General features: G+C 41.4%; 1 protein-coding gene across 3 annotated transcripts in view; it reads right to left on the bottom strand.

Annotated features, from left to right (window-relative positions):
- NF2 (NF2, moesin-ezrin-radixin like (MERLIN) tumor suppressor) overlaps positions 1-18,830 on the bottom strand; it is a 73,464-nt gene that overhangs the window by 32,743 nt on the left and 21,891 nt on the right. For all 3 annotated transcript variants that reach the window (XM_037510852.2, XM_037510851.1, XM_054695239.1), the window contains exons 2-6: positions 16,583-16,708; positions 14,891-15,013; positions 12,903-12,986; positions 2,511-2,579; positions 1,542-1,624 (exon numbers count right to left, since the gene is read on the bottom strand). In XM_037510852.2, coding sequence (XP_037366749.1) covers positions 1,542-1,624; positions 2,511-2,579; positions 12,903-12,986; positions 14,891-15,013; positions 16,583-16,708 — 485 coding nt within the window. The remainder of the gene's footprint in view (positions 1-1,541; positions 1,625-2,510; positions 2,580-12,902; positions 12,987-14,890; positions 15,014-16,582; positions 16,709-18,830) is intronic.

The raw sequence follows: 18,830 nt of genomic DNA, 5'->3' as shown, positions 1-18,830 counted from the left end.
CTGTGACCTTGCCTTTCCCCCTCTCTCTGCGATCTTAAAATGCTCTCAAATAAATGTAAAAAATTCAGCCCGAGAGGGCCTCTCCCGTGGTGCGGCGGTTGAGCGCTGGGTTGCAAAGCTGCCCTCAGCCTCTGCAGCTCCGGTTCGATCCCCGGCTGCTCCCAGGCCACGGAGGAGGGTCCCACATGGCGCGCAGACCTCTCCTGCCGCCCGCTGCTCCCCTCAGCAGTGTACTTCGGTCCTTCTGCCTGCTCTGCTCCCCGCTCTGGCTCTGGTGAATTCTCTCACCCTCCCGCGCTTCTGACTGAACCCAATGCATGTATAAATAAGTAAATAAATAAAATAAAAATAAATAAATAAATCTTAAAAAAAAAAAAAAATTCAGCCCGAGAGTATGCCAAATGCGGGCAAGACCGCGAAGCATCTAAACGTCACACAAAGTGCTGATACAAACTGGTGCAACGATCTTAGAAAACTGTTTGACATTATTTTTAAGCATAGCAACCAGAAGACAACCTGACTATCTATAAGTACCTATAATAGTAGAATGGATAAATAACATGGGGTTTGTTAATACAGTGAAATGAAAATGAAAAATCTACTGCTATGCTCAACAAACCTGACAATATGATGCTCAATAAACAAATGAGACACAAAAAATAGAAACTGACTGCTTTTCTATGAAGTTTAAAACTAATCTATGATCATAGTTAGAAATCAGGAGAACAGCTGGATAACCAAAGATAACTTTGGGGAGAGAGGAGGTAAAGTGACAGGGTTGGGGCGTGGGGAGGGTAACATGCTATTTTGTCACCGGGTATGTTACATGATATTTTCATGTACTGATAATCCATGAAGTAGTATACTTAATATTTTGGGTTAAAGTTTAAAGTTTAAAAAAGCATATGAAAGTTGCTTTGAAGAAGAAAATTTTAAAGGCTATTGAAAGATGATCCATTCCTAACGTGATCGGGGAAATGCTTTAACACGATGTAACTTTTTACTTTTTAGATTACAATAATTAGATTGATAAAAACAAGTGTGTGGGAGAGACATTCTCATACTCTGATGAAGGGCATGTAAAAAGTATAACTGAGGGAGTCTGGAGATACCTGTCAAACACAAGGTGCTCACACTCTTTGACTCAGAAACTGCTGAGCTACTCATACAATTACATAATGATATAAGATTGTATACTGCAGAACATTTTGTAAAAGTGAAAACTATAGTTACTTCAAATGCCATCAATAGAGGAATAGACGTAACAGCTACGGGAAAGGCATACGTTGCACTTCTTTAAATGAAACTAAGCTCTCCGTGAACACAGCAGTCACCCTGACAGACAGAACCCACACCCACTTCACACCCCATGCACTAGAAAAAAGACGCACACAAAACTGATGGCCAGCATCACACCCAGCTTTCCTTTTTTTTCCCTGTACTTAGGTACCGTATTTTGTTCAACAAGCATGTCCCAGTTTTGTGGTTCTTAAAGAAAGAAGTCGGTAAAGAAATGTAAACCAATAACGAAGCAGCCTCACCTGGCTCGGCCTCGGTGCTCTGCATACCAGGCAGTAATTCTCTCCTCCCACATTTCTGGAGTCATTTGATACAGATTTATTACCTACCAAAAAAAATTGAACAAAATAAAAACCCACACACAAGTAAAGTTTTGGTATTGTGTGCCATTTTTATAATTATGTATCATTTTTACAAAACAGCAAAGCTATTTTTAAAAAGCCACATACAGAGAGCCAGTCACACACAGACGTGGGCGTGTAAACAAGCACCATTCAATTTGAGTCACAACTCAGGCAGCTGCACCATTTATCAGGCCTAGGTGCACCCCTCGCCTGGCAGGGCTCCCCACCACCCCCCAGGCTGTGGTTCCCCGGAGGGAGGAAGTGGGCCAAGAGCAGTGCTCACTAATCCTGTGCAGACAGCCAGGGAGCCTGTCTGTGCAGCTGCCTTTGCCTGCACAGAAGCCATCAAAGGAGCAGGAAAAGTCAGGAAAGGTAAGGAGCAGCCCTTCACTACACAATAGATGAGCAGAGCTGTAATATCAGAAATAGCAAAAGGGAGAAGGGCCTATTTCTTGGCTAAAGAACAAGATAAACTACACCAAGGATTAAAAACTACAATACCGCCCCCAACTCTTCTATCACCAGGAGCAGGAGCAAACAGCTCACTTGCCTGGGCTAAATCACTTGCAGCCCTCAATGCATCCCTGAGAATCGCTGCCACTCATCCGCCTTTACACAGACAACCATGCCAGAGAACATTTGTACAGGTCATGTCAGTCAGGGCAGCCCCAAACTAACTCCACGAAACCTTTGCTTCTTAATATTCTCAACACAGACTGCACATTTTTTACTTAAGAATGATTACAAAATATTTTTTTTAATGTTCTTGCCATGTACTCCCAACATTCTTTCAAGTCCTTCAGTTAGTTTTCTTGCAGAGCACATAACTGCTCTATCTTCCCAAAGAGGGAATGTTTTTCTTCTTACCCTTTTGGGAAGCAATTCTTCTTGGCCCAAAAATCCCCGCTTGTGAACAGAAGGGTCGTAGTCACCATACTGGAAGGAGAAGAAAAGGAGAGCAGGGCGATTGAGATTCTACAGACAACTGCCATTTCTGAACAGAGCTCAAATCAGTCTCATTCCCTCCCAGCTCCGGGGAGCAATTCAATTCTGATGACAAGTCAAGATTTCAACCTTGCTAGTTTGTTATCCTTGAATGAAAATACAAAGCTGATTATATCTATGAACAGAGCTGCACAATCCTGTAAGGGATGGACAGGTGATGTGCTAATAAGAATGTGGCATTTGTATAGAAATATGACTGTGTTTTCTAACCCACAAAGAAAGCAGTTAGTACCAAAACAGCAGCTTTTGAAATGAAACAACAAAACACAACTGTGAAAGTTGTGATTAGCATCGTGTGATAAGAGTCTTACCTACGAATGCTTCTAAGTGGCCGGTAATTGGAACCAACTGCTAGGTGGGAGATGAGAATAATGCAGGCAATATTTTTAATACCTATCACTCAAGGTTCTGCAAAATGCTTTGGGGGAAAAAAATCTGATGCCAAAATTGTCATTCCTATCTGTACAAAGAAATGAGTAAAAGATTTTCCTAAAGCTGCAAAACAAGTCACTAGTGGGACTAGAAATGGGCCCTGCATTTCAATACATTCATCCAGGGATAATGACTTGGAAATTTATTTTCTGATTTAAGAAAACATCTCTTTCTTTCCTAAAAAACTTAAATCTGACAAGGAAATAATAAAAAATGATAGCATTTTTAAAAAGAAACCAATCATAAAACATCTAGTAGAATGTGAAATCAAAGTCTATCTCTTATCAATCAGCATCTAGTGACTTTTCTTTTGACCAAAACAAAAAATCTCAGTACCTTGGTGTAATCATCTATAAACATTTACCCTTTCAGTCATCAAATTGGAAAAACAAAAGAAAGATCAGGCACAAGACTGTCAGCTCCACAAACCATCAAACTGGATCAGGATATAACCCACCCTCTCATTCCTAAAGAGCCTCAAGTTAGACTTGTGTGTTTCCCAAATGAAGTTGTACACCTAACAATAGATAGCGTGGGATAGAAAGGAGATGCTCATCAGTAACTTTACATGCTGCATTCCGATACCACTCCATTACAAAAGCCTCATGAATTAATATTTTTCATGAATCTCATCATTATCTTGTGAATAGCAGAATTGTATTACATTGCTTTTCAAATGTTAAGAGAATTAATTTTTCAAACTAAACATTGAAAATCTGCCAGTATGGGGGCCTCCCTGGTGGCACAAGGGGTTAAGTCTTAGCACTGTGAAGCTATCACAGCCACTGCAGCACAAGTTCGATCCCCAGTCAGGGAGCTGACCCACATGGCGCAGCAGACCTCTCCTATCTCGCCCACTGCTCCCCTCAGCAGTGTATTTCAGTCAGCCTGCCTGTTTTGCTCCCTACTCTGTCTCTAGTGAATCCTCTCACCCCCACCCCAACACCTCTTGCCTGTACCCCAGTTTTCGTATGCATAAATAAATAAATCTTTAAAATAAGTAAATAAATAAATCTGCCAGTTTTTGTAACTCTGTCTAGGCATTTCTTCATTTAAAAAAACCTAAAGGAACCTGCTTTCCCTCAATCTGTGAGAGGCCCAGGGATGTAATAAATCAGTCACTGAGCCTAAATGGTGGTAGCCTCTAGGGAGGCAGGCTGCTTAAGCTTCAATCTCAGCTCTGTCACTTATTAGCTGTGACCTTGGAAATTTGTACCTCAGCTTTCTCATTGTAAAATGGGGATAATAACAGTATCTTAGAGGACTCTTGTGGAGATTAAATAATACCCATGAAAATTTTAAACTATGCTTGACACATAGCATTCAATTCCTGACATCAAAAGATAAAAGTTCAAGTCTGTCACCTCTGACTCTGTATTCTTATTTGTCAAGTGAGAGCACTAGCCTTAGAAAATTTCAAAGGGGGAGGATTCTGGAGTATTGCCGAAGGCCCTCAGTAAAGCACCTTCTCTCTAAACCTCAGCTTCCTGGAAAACCAGGATCCTTAATAGCACTTACCTCATTATGGGGGACAAGGAGGATGTAAAACAATCCAGGTGAGCATTTTGTATAAACCTGCTTCACAGTGAATGTCAGGTGTTACTGTTATCTTCTGCATTATTTATAATGACACTGGTTCCTGTTTGCATCTCTGATTTTTGCTCTATTAGTTGGGTTTGCAAGTCTATCAACTGTGCTGACCTAGAGCTAATGCAGAAGTAAGCAGATATGCAAAGTTAAAGTTGTAAATTCAGACTCCAAAGGCTTGGAAGATTTAGAATCCACATTATCTTGCTGAGCTCCCAGCTACTCTACTGATCAAATACTTTCCATCTGAGGACTGCAGGGGCAGCAAAGACCCTGCAAAGAACTTCTCCATGGAACTGACTCCACTTACTACATTAAAGCCACCTTGATGTCTGTATCTGCTCCTAAATGTCTCTTTAAGGAACAAAAGAAAAAGAAACCCCTTAAGTTAGGCAGTTGGTGAATAAAAAAGAAAGTCATAACACTCCATAGGTAAAGATAGCTGTCCTCACTCTTTTATGTGCTGCATACTGAGAATAGAGCCAGGAGTAAATTTACTGTGAAGATATTAATGATTCTTAGATTATAAGCTGCCGCACCTGCCAGGGCCTGTATTTAATTTTATATTCATACTTTGGTATTCTTGCATTAAAAAGCAAACCCTAAGTTATATAACTGTAGGCTCCCAAAACCTGGATCGACCCCTGACATAGACCAATTGGATTTTTTAAAAAGATTTATTTATGTATGCATACAAGAACTGGGGTACAGGCCAGAGGTACAGGGGGTGAGAAGATTCACCAGAGACAGAGTGAGGGAAAGAACAGGCAGACTGACTGAAAATACACTGTTGAGGGGAGCAGCGAGTGAGATAGGAGAGGTCTGCTGAGCCATGTGGGTAGCTCCCTGGCTGGCTGGGGATTGAACTTGTGTTGCAGAGGCTGCGGATAGCTTCACAGTACTGGGCTTAACCCCTTGCGCCACCAGGGAGGCCCTGAACCAACTGAATTTAAATTTAAATTTAAATTCAAGAAGGAACTTTGCCATTTAAAGAACTCATAGAATCAAATTCTTAGCAAAAATAGAAACACCCTCTAGATAGTAAATACTTTCCTCTGCCTATATGTATGGAATATTAGATCAAATGCTCTGAACAGGATTTCATAAAACATAAAAGATTTGATCAAGACATACACAGAAAAACTAGATCCCTACCCACACCAGTCACTAAATTCCAGATGGATTAAAGGTGTTAAGTGATAACAAAAATCCATAAGAGCTCCAGAACAAAAATACAGAAGAACATATGTATACTAATGATTGGTAAAGTCACTCCAAAAATCACTTAAAACATAAAAAGACTGACACGTTAAAACAGACCCAGGTTAATATCCATAATATATGGAGTTCCTATAACTCAATTAGAAAAGGATAAATAATACAATGGAAAAAGGCAAGTCATAAATAGTTGATCCACAGAGGAAAGAAATACATTTGGTAAACCGATGACAAGATGCTCAGCCCAAATGGAAATCAAGGAGGTGAAAACTTCTTTAAAATCTTTTTATTAGATTGGCAAAATATTTATATACTTATTTATTGTGTGACTATATTTATTCTTTTAATTGAAGTAAGATTAATGTAACAGGGTGGTCCCCAGGGAAAGGGGAGGTTCCAAGTTTCCTGCCCCACCCAAGGAAGGCTGGAGCTGAGCTGGGAGGAGAAGCTGGAGAGGAGACTCAGAGAAGATAGGAAGCGGGATGGAGAGCAAGGAGACCTGGAGGAGGCACGTGGAGCAGAGAGACATGTGAAGAAGCTGCACTTGCTTTTTGGCCTTGGACTGGTCTTAGGGTCTTGGGGAACCTGGAAGGAGACACTTGAAACAGACATGGGTGGAGACCCTTGGGGAGGTTGACAATGGCAGCTTTTGTCTTGATTTTGCTCCTTCCATTTCAGGAGTGCTGGGTCCCTTCCGCCCCTTTCCTGGGGGTGCCCACCAAAAGGTACCTTAGACGTGTAGCAGGCTTTCGGGCCTCAGTGGCCCTGCTTTGAGCCAACCTTATTTGGCTGGGCATTTACGCATAAGGGGATGGATAACTGGGTGTTTCATGTGGAAACTATCTTTCCCTTGTCTTTATTGCACACTAATTTTTTAAAATTCCTTTCCATTAAAGGTCTTACACACTAGAGTATGTTGATGTAATGGGCGGCAAAACCTATTTAAAGTGAGGTCAGTTTGGGGGCCTCTCTGGTGGCACAGGCGGTTGAGCACAGCACTGTGAAGCTGCCCACAGCCATGGCAGTGCCGGTTCGATCCCCGCCGGCCTCGGAGCCACCCCCATGGCAAGCAGACCTCTCCTGTCTTGCCTGCTGCTCCCCTCAGCAGTGTATTTCATCAGTCTGTCTGTCTGTTCTGTTCCCTGCTCTGTCTCTGGTGAATCCTCTCACCCTCCCACGCATCTGGCCTGCACCCCAGTTCTTGTATAAATAAAATAAAATCTTAAAAATAAATAAATAAAGTGAGGTAGGTTTGGAGGCCCCGGGGTGCCTCTCACCCTACCTGGTAACATAAGGATCCTCCCCATCAGGTATCGCCACTACAGTGTACCCACCACCAAATCACCCTTGATCCATCACTATAGTCCATTGTGCTTCCTTCTTTCTTTGCTCTTACCCTTTCCCCAAGATTAGCAAACATTTTAAAGGCTGACAGCATCCTCTGTTGATGAGGATATATAAAAATAGGTATTCTCATGCTATTTTTAGAAGTTAAATTAAAATTTACATATATAAAATCCACCATTGTAAGCATTTAATTTAGTGGTTTTTAGTATATTCAGAATGTTGTATACAACCATTACCACTATCTAATTCTAGGTTTCCATCACCCTAAAGAAAAATACCATGCCCATTACCAGTAACTCCTAATTTCCTTCCCCTCCTCCCAAGTCCCTAGCAACCTAAATCTACGTTCTGTCTCTATGGATTTGCTTATTCTGGACATTTCATATAAATGGAGCCTTTTGTGTCTGGTTTCTTTCACTGAGCATTATTTAAATTTTAAATGTTCTTATCCTTCAACCCAATTATGCCATTTCTTGGTGTCTGTCATAGAGAAATCTTGTTCATATGTGCCCAAAGAAGCATATTCAAGGACAGTCACTGGATTCATTTAATAATAGAAAAGTAATAGAAAGAAAAATACACCTGTGTATCAATACAGATATATTTGAATAACCCAGTGGCTTCTTTCTATAAAATACTGTTAAGCAGTTGAAAAGGGTGAGGTGGGTCTATCTCTTTTGACAGTTTCAAGTGGAATGGGTATGCTGTACTACAGTTCCCCTGCAGTAGCAATGTAGAAGTGGAATTTGGGGAGGGGTTGCCTCACCTAACCACATCCATTGCCCTGCTGAGGTTATGCCACTTCCAGCAAGTAAATGAGCTCAAACACATCTATCTAATTTATTAATTCCCTGCCCATGTTCTAGTTCTGAACTGTTTACTTTGTTGTGGCTTTAGGTTTTCTTTTACTTGCTTACTAGAGAGATTAAACATTATTTTTGTATTTACCAACCATTCTCATTTTCTCTTCTATAAAGTGCCTGTTGCACCCATTTTTCTGATGTCTTTTCTATATAAACTTAAGAGTTCTTTATATTCAGGAATTGATTTGCAATTCTACTTCTAGAAATCTGCCTTTTGGGGGGAAGAGCTTTTTCATATATATGCAAGGAATAATATAAAAGCGTTTTCAGTAAAGCACTGTTTATAACAGGAAAAAAATAGAAACAAACTACTTTTTCTCATAAGGGGGGTGGATAAGTAAACTAGGTTTATTCATCAACAGCTATTAAAATTAAAGACCCACATTGACACATATGACGTGAATACATCTCAAAATCAATGTTTCATGAGATAAAAATAGCAATTTAAAAAGGATATACAACTATTATCTCCTGGCACTTGATTATGTTTTATCTTGATGTGGCGGATGGCAGAACTTATTTAGAACAGGCAGGTTTGGGGGTCCTGGGGTGCCCTTCACCCTGCCCTGTAACACTCCTTTCTACTGACCACTCCTTGAGGTGTAAACCTCATAGTCTCTAACCATAATGATCACCAGAGTCTTCTAACAGGTTTTCCTAACTCCAAACTTCTCTTACTCCCCTCTGTCCTTCACTCAGCCATGTTTACTGGCTCTGCATCCCCTTCAGGATAAAGTTAAGACCCTTTGTGATCTGGCCCCCTGTAGACTTCTCCAGCCTCAACTCCTTCTACCTATACTTTACATATACCCAGCTTCCCAACCAAATTGCCTTTAAGCACTATGCCTGTAATTTGCATCAGAGTACTAAGAAACAGTAAGTCTCCTCTCCAACTATTCTTTTATCTCTATGAACACCAGGAGTACTGCAAGAATGATGAATTACATACCACCCTCTCCCAAAGTCCATTTTAATAAGAACACATTTCAAACCAAAATAAAGAAGTCAAAATAAAATACAACAGGTGGCTCAAAATGTTGAAAGATGGCTTGGTGTGTCATGCAACTACGCCAAAATAAACCCAGTCCATACTTTTGATTCAAACATAACTCAGACTCCAACCAAGAAATACGATTCTTGTTAACTGAACCATGTGATTAATATTTGTATTTATACTTTGAAGGTAATTGTTTCTTTATGCTTGGAATTAACTGTGTTCTATATCATTGGAATAGCTAAAGTACTGTAATGAATACATTTGTGCCTAATTATATTCCATGTGTAAATGAACTCAATTCACTTTCTCCTCCACACTTCTGAAGTTCCTTTCTGTTTCAGATAAGTTGTGTAAGAAAACAAACTAGACATAATGAAGGAACGAGTATGATTCAGAAGTCTGGACAAACATGACCATATAAATGAATCTGGAATTTAGTGAAAGGTGGTGGGTGCTACCCAGAGACCTCCCTCTCTCACATGCTGGGTGAGGGGGCAAGATGCAGGGTGCTGATTAAAGTACCCTGGACACCATGGTTCTCATGCTATCTCCACTCTCAAGTTCCATTCTGCTTCAGAGAAGTGAGCTACAAATACCATTTTAAAAAGATTCACAAGATTTTGTGACGTTAGCCAAGTTATTCATTGTTTCTGGGCCTTAAATTCCTCATTGGCAAAAGAGGCATAATATGCTCAAGCCTTCGCTTATGAAAAAGACTGCACCAAGTTTCACACGAAATATTTACATTACAGTTTTTTGTGAAACTGTGAAAGAGTAAGATTTTATTAATAGCAAAGTCAGAGTTATCCTATTAATATTAACCTACAGCCCTAGAAACCAGAAGCATGTTATAATAATCCTAAATTTTTCAAAAGCAGACTTAAAGCCATAGATTACCTTTGTTTGTAAGATTCTGAGAATTTACACCGGAAAAAAAACCAGAGTATCCTCCCCCTCCATATGAACCACATATGCTGTCTGTGAATCACTTTCATCTCTAAATTAGTAGGATCTAAATTAGTAGGGCTTTCCTACAGTGAAATCTGTTTAAGCAAACATCTGCTCGTTCCCTGAAAAGTTTTTCCACAGGTGGTCTTTGAATTTGTGGCCCAAAATCTATGCAAAGAAAATGTAGCCTTTGCAACCGAAGCCTTTCAAAAAGAAGTAGCGTCCTTGAAAGACTGGGTCTCCTCTGAGCTGAGGAGAAGATGTGCTAAAAAGGAATTCCACCCTGGGCGAGGAAGTCCTTGCAATTAATGAAAGTGACAATGACTGCTTCATCACTGTCAGGACAATACTGACTGAAAGGACACATTTTTCCTGTTATTAATATTCTTTTTTTTTTTTAAAGATTTATTTTTTTATTTATACAAGCACTGGGTACAGTCAGAAGCGCAAGAAGGTGAGAGAATTCACCAGAGCCAGAGGGGAGAGCAGAGCAGGCAGAGTGACAAAATACACTGCTGAGGGGAGCAGCGGGCAGCAGGAGAGGTCTGCGCTCCATGTGGGACCCTCGCCCGGTGGCCGGGGATCGAACCTGCGCTGCAGAGGCTGCGGGAAGCTTCACAACCCAGCACTCAACCGCTGCGCCACCAGGGAGGCCCTGCTATTAATATTCTTAATCAAGGCATAAAAGGAAGCATATGTTTCAGTTGAATCGAGGCCTATTTTCTGTTTTTTCAATTACTCTTTTTTCTGGGTAGTAGAATAGACGCAGCACAAGATGCAAGTCATGAATTCTGCCCTTAACTTTACCCAAGATTGCCAGAATGACCTTGGGCAAATCACTGAGGATCGCTACTACTCTATTTGAGAAAACCCCAAATTCTGGCTTTTAGGGAGTTTCCCTTCTTATTCTATACTTTGTCATGCTGTTTATTTCTGTTTCTAAGCTGTGGTATCTTGCTTTGCCATCATCTCTGAAAAGACTGTGAAGCTCTTGAGAACATGGAGTGGAGTCTAGCAGTCACAGATGAATTTTATGTGAACTTTTTAAGACTTCTACCCATACCTATATTAAATACAAACAAGTCATCGATGGAGGGGGGAACAAGGTGAGACACTCACTTTGGTAGCACTAAGTTAGCAAATCAACACTCCCTCCTCAGGCCTGGTGAATCCTCAGCAAGTATTAGACAAGCTATCAAAGCATTACATTGACTCTGGAGTTCCTTCTTGTCTAACTAGCATGTGCAGACACCTGCCCCCTCAAAAAAAAAATGACAGGCCAGTTACTTCCTGGTTTTGATCTGAAAGTGTATTAAGCTACCCAAAAAAGTGGGCCAAGAAGGCAAGCGTGTCTTATTGGGCCTCCCCGGTGGCGCAGCGGTTGAGCGCTGGGTTGCGAAGCTGCCCGCGGCCTCTGCGGCGCCGGTTCGGTCCCCGGCTGCTCCCCGGCCACCGGAGGAGGGTCCCGCATGGCGCGCAGAGCTCTCCTGCCGCCCGCTGCTCCCCTCAGCAGTGTACTTCGGTCCTTCTACCTGTTCTGCTCCCCGCTCTGGCTCTGGTGAATTCTCTCACCCTCCCGCGCTTCTGACTGTGCCCAGTGCTTGTATAAATAAATAAAAAAAATAATAATAAAAAAAAAAATAGATCTTAAAAAAAAAAAAAAAAAAAAAGAAGGCAAGCGTGTCTTATTAACTTTTATAATACTAGAGGAAAATGGCTCAATGGACTGAAGCTGGGGAAAAACTAAACTAAAAGGAAAGTAGTAACTGAAAAGATTATGCTTCAAAATCACAAAAGTCATTCAGCTGCCCCAATTCTGGGGACCAAGAAAAGGTGGTATATGAAGCACTGTGGTCTGACTCTATAATTGGCCTTATAAAAACAGAGAGGGCTTATAAAAAGATAGGACAAAAAACACAAGTGGTGGGCCTCCCTTCCCACCACTCCTAACCCACAGTGACTTCTCTATGAATGCCAACCAGACAGCTCAACTTAGCTCAGTGGGTCAAAAAATCTTTGGTGCCCAACATGGATGGAGCTGGAAGGGATTATGCTAGATGAAATTAGTCAGAAGGAAAAAAGATAAATACCGGATGGTCTCACTTATATGTGGAATATAGAGAAACCAAATCAAAGTCAAGAAAAAGTCAAAACTAGCAAGCTGACCACAGAACGGAGGCGTACAGCAAAGCAGGGGAGAGAAGTGGGAGCAAAACAGGGAAGGGAAGAACACAAGGGAACATGGTGATGGTTCATGGGTGGTAAGGTGGTGGGAAAACTATGGGGACTAGAATTATGTAAGAAAAAATAATTTAATTAATAAAAAATTAATTAATAAAAAAAATCTGCAGTGCCTAGCCATAGCTCAGCTGGCATGCTCATCAGGGGGAAGTGGGGTTCTCTCTGGGGTGTGGCGAGGTCCTCACACACACACACACAGGGCTGCAGGTTCTTGGAAGATAAGTTTGGAATAAGGATCTAAAGGCCATCTTTGGCCAAAACTGAAGACCATTAGTTCATTTTTCCTGATTAATAAAGAGAGGTTAATCCAGTGAATGTAATTAACCACAAGTGTATAATGAGATTATACAGGAAATTCGTCAAGCTGTATACTTATCATTTATACTCTCTCTCTCTCTGTGTCTCTCTCTGTCTCTCTGTCTCTCTCTCTCTCTCTCTCTCAAGACTGTACAGAAGCTGGGACAGCGACAGTGTTTTCCCAGGTCCACAAGTCCCACAGCAACCCACTTTCTGGGGAAAATCTTTATGAAATCTAGACAATCCGAAGAAGCAGACAACTAGAGTGATCCCAGGATACAAGTTGATACCCAGGAAGAATGCATTTTTCTTCTTTGAGCCTACCTTGGCCTGGACAGCATAAGAAGCCAGCAGCACAGAAGCCTCAGGAGGGCAGTAGATCTTTTCATCTAAAATCTGCTTCTTTACCTGAAAGGGCAACAAGGGAGACATGATGTCGTGTGCATGGAAGTGAGCCGTGTAAGATGGTCACAGCAGATGGCTGCAGGGTGTTCTAACGAGGGCTGCCAAACCCGTTAATGATTTTCTGACAAAGCGTACAATTTTTTTATACTGCCGGAGACAGGCAGGGAGTTCAGTCACAGAGAAGTTACTGGTAAGATGGCTACCCATAAGAACCCCTCATCTCTCCTGTTCACAATCAAATGCTGGAGAGAAAAACCAATCTTCATGGTTAAAACGGACTGACATCTCGGCTGTGACAGAGGAGAGCTGTGAACTAGAGAAGTGTCAGGAGCAGCTCTGGTGGTGATTACAGGCTCAGCCCCTGCTGAGCACACGCAGCACTAGAGGAAATGGAGTTTACTTTTAAGTCTTAACACAAGACAAAAGTCAGCAAGGCCACTGAGTTATGACTGCAGAAAAAGAAATCACTTTCAATACGCCCACTCTAAGAAAAAAGGAAGCAATAAACTTTGATTGATTCAACTTCTAAGTACGTGTGAGGTCCAGGAAATATAATTCTTAAGCCATAATGTTGAATCAACATATCTCATCGCACTTAATTCCTCAGAATGGTAGTGTGTGTGTGAGGTTTTAGACATGGAGGAAGGGGTGGGGGGAGCACAGAAATAAACACCATAGGAAAGCCACCTCTCTCTTCACAGATGTCAACAGATACCAGATTCATAAAAGTAGTAAAGTTTGCCTTGTTCAGTATGAGGGAAAATCAGGCCAAAGTCACATGAGAGCTGGGCACTGCTTCCAAGCATTTACAAGAAAGCCATCTCCACAACGCTGGGACATTCCAGGGCCGGGGAGGTCGGGATGTGGTTCCATTCCAAGCACTATGATTTTCTAATGTCTTGGTTTCTTTTCAAAGGAAACAACAAAGGCTTGCTACAGAAAAACTGCAAGGGCTTCCCTTTAGTGAAAGAAATTATCAGGGAGCGGGGGTAGGGGGCATTACATTTGACATACTTATTTGAACACAATAATCTGAGGGTCAAACTAATTACAGGAGGACTATGCGATAGACTATACATCCACTTCTGGGAAATCATGTCATTAACACTCCTGCTGTGATCTTTGCCATTACTGACAGTGGGCACCTTCGGGCACAAACGTCATGATCCAGCACCGACAGCAGCTCCAGGGCCAATCACAGTAAATAACCATGAAAACAGGCAAGTGCAAAACTGATTGGGTTTTCATCCTCACACTAACCTCCCTTTCCTGGGCCCCCAAACAGTCAACTATAATCATGGATCTCCTAATTTCTTCAATTCAGTTGAGCAATTACTTATGGAATGCCCACTGTACAGTGAGCCTTGCCTTTAAGGGGCTTACAATGTAATAAGGAAGTAAAGGAGAAATAAGAGAGTAGACAAAGAATAGCGTGAAACACGATGTTTGAAGTTCCAGAGCACAGGGTAAACCCAAGTGTCGCTGGAGTTCTGAAGTCCACTCTTGATGAGAACAGATTTTGAACTTTTGAAAGAACTGCTCTTTGTAAATCTTTTTAAAATTTCCTTTGCAGCTATTCAGTACTTAAGCTAGTGAGAAGAAAACAGGATCCATCTGCAAAGAGGTTTCAAGTAGCTACTCCTACCTATTCTTTCACCACCACACTTGGGCAATTTCATCTGACTCATGGCCTCATCACTTGAGTATAACTCCATTCTCAAGATTTTTTCACATCATGAAACCAAAGTGACTGACTTTCCAGAGATGGAGTATTATCACAATGAGAAGGCATCTGCAGTCAACTCCGAGAGGACCATCCAAGCTGCTTCCGTAACCATGCCTGTGTGAGTTCTCACAGAAGGGGGAGTATTGGCGGGGAGGGGGGTGCACAGCATGGACTGGTTTACCTGCAAGAAGAATAAATGTTGCGTGATCTCCTGAACCAGCTCCTCCTCAGCATTCTCAGGATAAAATTTGGCAAGGAAATGAAAGGTGACTGGCTCTTCCTTTGAAACATCATGGTCCAGCACCTACAGAATTGCAAAGCAAAAGACAAACAAGCTATGTGGGCACCTCTTCCTCCCAAGTCAGGGAGAGTATATTGTTTCCCCTCTAAATTTATCACGTTTCTCAAAGGTTGTGATTCTACAGCTTGAAGCATTCGCAAAGCCACCTAGAACAAGGAATTGTACTGTCATGGTACTTCTGTACTAAATTAGCCAATATCCCCAAGGGGTGGGTGTAGTTATGATTAGGAAGACACCAATCCTCAAGGTCACAGAGATAGTTAAAACCTAGACATTTCTAACTCAAAGGTCTTGGGCACGATCCTTTATATTAGGCTGCAGGTTTTATTCCATTTCCTCAAGGAATGGAATATTCCTTCACCCCTTTTTTCTTGCTGCCGACCTCTAACATTTAGGTCCATATTGAAATGGAGCTGAGAGATGATGGACTCAGTCATTGTGAAATCACCTAAACATTAACTGAGCAACAGAAGTGAAACGTTGGCCATTGTGGCAACCCTTTGTTTCCCAGAACCTCTGGAGACGCCCCACAAAATACTTGAGCACAGTCAGTAAACCATGCTGCCTTTAATCTTCTAACAATCTCATCCACCCACTGAAAAGCTTGAACCATCTGCTCTCCAGAATGAATTTCATTCCGGGACATAAACATGCCATGTGACAGGCTACAAGGCTCCATTAACATGTGTCATAATTTATTTCCTTTGAGCAGCAGGTTCCAGCGCTCCTAATGCCCCCAATCTCATATCCGTTTGGCCAACATTCAGGTATGATTTAAAATTTACTTTGCTGAGAGTCACAAAAATGTAAGAGAAGGTTCTGCTGTCTATGATAGATAATTCTCCATGCTCCTGCCCAAATTCCAGGTGGCAGGGTCCAGAAGATTCCACACAGACCTGCTATAGAGTCCTAGTCTCGCTGACACACAGCAGCACTTTCATGATTATTGGGAAGTTCCCTATGAAACCTATAACCAGCAGAGATTCTAACATGAATTTCAGATTACTAAGGACAAATGTTCACATCATTTGAAAACGTTAGCTTAGAATCTCTTCACCACAGAGATTAGGGCACTCTATTCCTTAGGTTACATTAATGATTAAATTGAGTTGGGTCATAGTGATTCTAAAAAGACTCAAAAATTCCCTAACTAGCATAAGTTCCAAGAAAATCTTTCAAAGACATAAATTGCTAAAAAAAAAAAAATACACGTGTATATATATATATGTATATACACATACATACATATATATATACACATATGCAATTTTTTACTTATAAAGTCTGACTAGTTCAAAAAACTGAGGTGCATAAAGCCAAAAGCAATCAGCCTGGTAAAGCGGCCAGGGTGGCAAATCCCCGCAGGATCTGCCTGCCTAGGAAAGTCCGTGAGGAGTAGAAAGCCTGTGGCATCTTCAGGATCTGCTTTCTGCAAGACTTAATTCAGGGCTTGCTCCTTCTCTACCAAGTACTTGCAATACCCCGTGGTGAGCAAATAAGCTAATCACATGCTCAGGGAAAAGCCAGAGAGCACACACCAGCCCCACTGAGTTCACCAAGTTCCAGCCCAACCTTCTTGTCCATTTTGAGCCAGGCCACGGTGTCCTTGATTGTGTACTGCAGTCCAAAGAACCAGGTTTCCCGAAGCCCCAGAGTCCGGCACACCAAATCAAATAGGTCCTTCCCTTTCCACTTCATCTGCAATATAACAAACCAACAGGGAAGGACGTTGTGAGCAAAAGTCATAACCCTCTTGCACAAAAGCTTTTATCCTGCACTCCCTGCTCTCAGATTCCAAAATGTAGGGATGGCACTAAGGTGGCTGATGAGCACAGAATAACTAAATAATTTTGAAGCTTCCTACACAAAACCATGAGTGGGAAAATACCAATTAGAGCTTAATGGCTTAATCACTGCAAAGCATACACAATACCTCCCTTGGACAGTTCCTTACAGATCTTAATATCCCCAAAGCTGCTAATTTAGGAAAGCTGGTAAATAAGCATCCTCATTTAGGAGAGTCTAGCCTCTTGAGTTAACCCAGGGAGATAGGCAGCTTCTAACGACACTAATTTCCTTGAGATTTTTTTTTTTTAAATCCTGACTCTGACAAAAGGCTAGTTAAGATGGCTTTACTAAGTTTTTTTAAAAAAGCAATACAGAGGTGGGTCTTAAAAGTTCTAATCACAAGACAAAAAATTGTAACTATGTGAGGAGACAGATGTTAACCAGACTTATTGTGATCATTTCACAGTATATACAAATATTGGATTATACTGTGCACCTGAAATTAAAATGTTACATGTCAATTATACCTCAATTTAAATACATAGGTATGTGTATGTTTGTGTGTGTGTGTGTGTATATGTGTGTAGGGGAGGAAGTTGTATCAAAGACATAAATCACAAAGAAAAAGAACCATTAGGGACCAGTCAGCCCAATCACAGGTCTCTCCTGTCACAGATACTTAACTGAGGCCAAAGGGAAGGCAACTCGTCCACGGTCACACGGAGCAATTTCAGACTCCTGGTATCCAAGCCCAGGGGACAAACTGACACCAATATAATGTAGTATGTTTATTCTACAGCCTCACTTTCAAAAGGACCTACAGCAATGGCTGCTAAAGCGTTTTCTCAGCTATTCAATCTTATAGTTGGAAAAGCAAGTCCAACATTTTACCAGGGAAAGGAAATGCCCAGCAGCTTAGTAAATGTTGCCACCTTGTGGCTTTCAAGCTAAATCACCCTTGATGTTCCCATACTACCCTTTGAAGCTGCTTGACCCTCCCAAGTGTCAGGTGGACATTCAAATGCACACTGGGCATAGTTATGCACATAGCTGAGTATACTTGGTGAGCACAGGAGACACATCACAGAGATGGTGGTCACAGTAAGAATAATCTTGAGATTTAAATCCAAGGTCACCAGACACTGGAAGAGCAAAACCACTCAACTGCAGAAGCATCTGTCCTTCTTTTGCCCTTATCAGGAATCTCCACCCAATGTCCTGGCACACGAAGATGCATAATGAAAAGGAATGGAGAAAAAAAAGTGGGGTTTAAAGACTTGTTATAAGAGCCAGAAGGAAAAAATAAGTTAGACATCTAATATCTGATTGGTTTTTGCTGTTTCTACAGGGGACTTTTCAAGTAGGCTATTTTTAATACATGTGAATGAACAGTGCGTTCTCTGCAAGGTACTCAATAGGAGAAAGCCCAAACCTTCTCCGAGTTTGCAGTCAAAGTCAGAGAGCAAAGTGGCGACCAAAACCACAGCAGACAAGTGGTTGAGATTTATTTTGGTTCTTGTCCTTCACCAGGGCCCTTTCTCCTGTCTGTCCCCAATCTGTGACTTTAGTGGTGCCACTGGAACACTACAAAGGTTTAAATCTTTAGAGATTATTTTGAATAAAATAAAATGACAAGTTTTAGCTTAACAAAAGATGACCTCTATCCACTCTGTAAGAGTTAATAATGCCTATTGGCACACCCATTTCCCAATCTGACAATAGAGCAAAGGGTTTTTTAATTCATAGCAGGTTCTAATTCCTACAGGCGGATTTCACTGAAGAAATGTTATTTTGGAAAGCTAGAAGCTTTGGGATGTTGATTATCCTCTAGTCTCTATTTTAAGCCAGTATATCGTACATAAATTATAAATGACTACCTTGCTACAAGATAATGTAACACTAAAAAACAGATATTAACTTGAAGAAGTTAAACGCCCAAGGGCCAGGAAGATCAAAGTAACGATTCCCAGACCAACATAACTCAGGGCCAGCAGGCTTTGGCAGAAGGGGCTGTCTGCAAGAGGGATGTGCC

The sequence above is a fragment of the Talpa occidentalis genome, unplaced genomic scaffold (genome assembly GCF_014898055.3).
Source record: "Talpa occidentalis isolate TD23 unplaced genomic scaffold, MPIMG_talOcc4v2.1 talOcc4.14, whole genome shotgun sequence".
Classification (NCBI taxonomy): Eukaryota; Metazoa; Chordata; class Mammalia; order Eulipotyphla; family Talpidae; genus Talpa; species Talpa occidentalis.
This window is presented reverse-complemented; position numbering and strand designations above follow the sequence as displayed.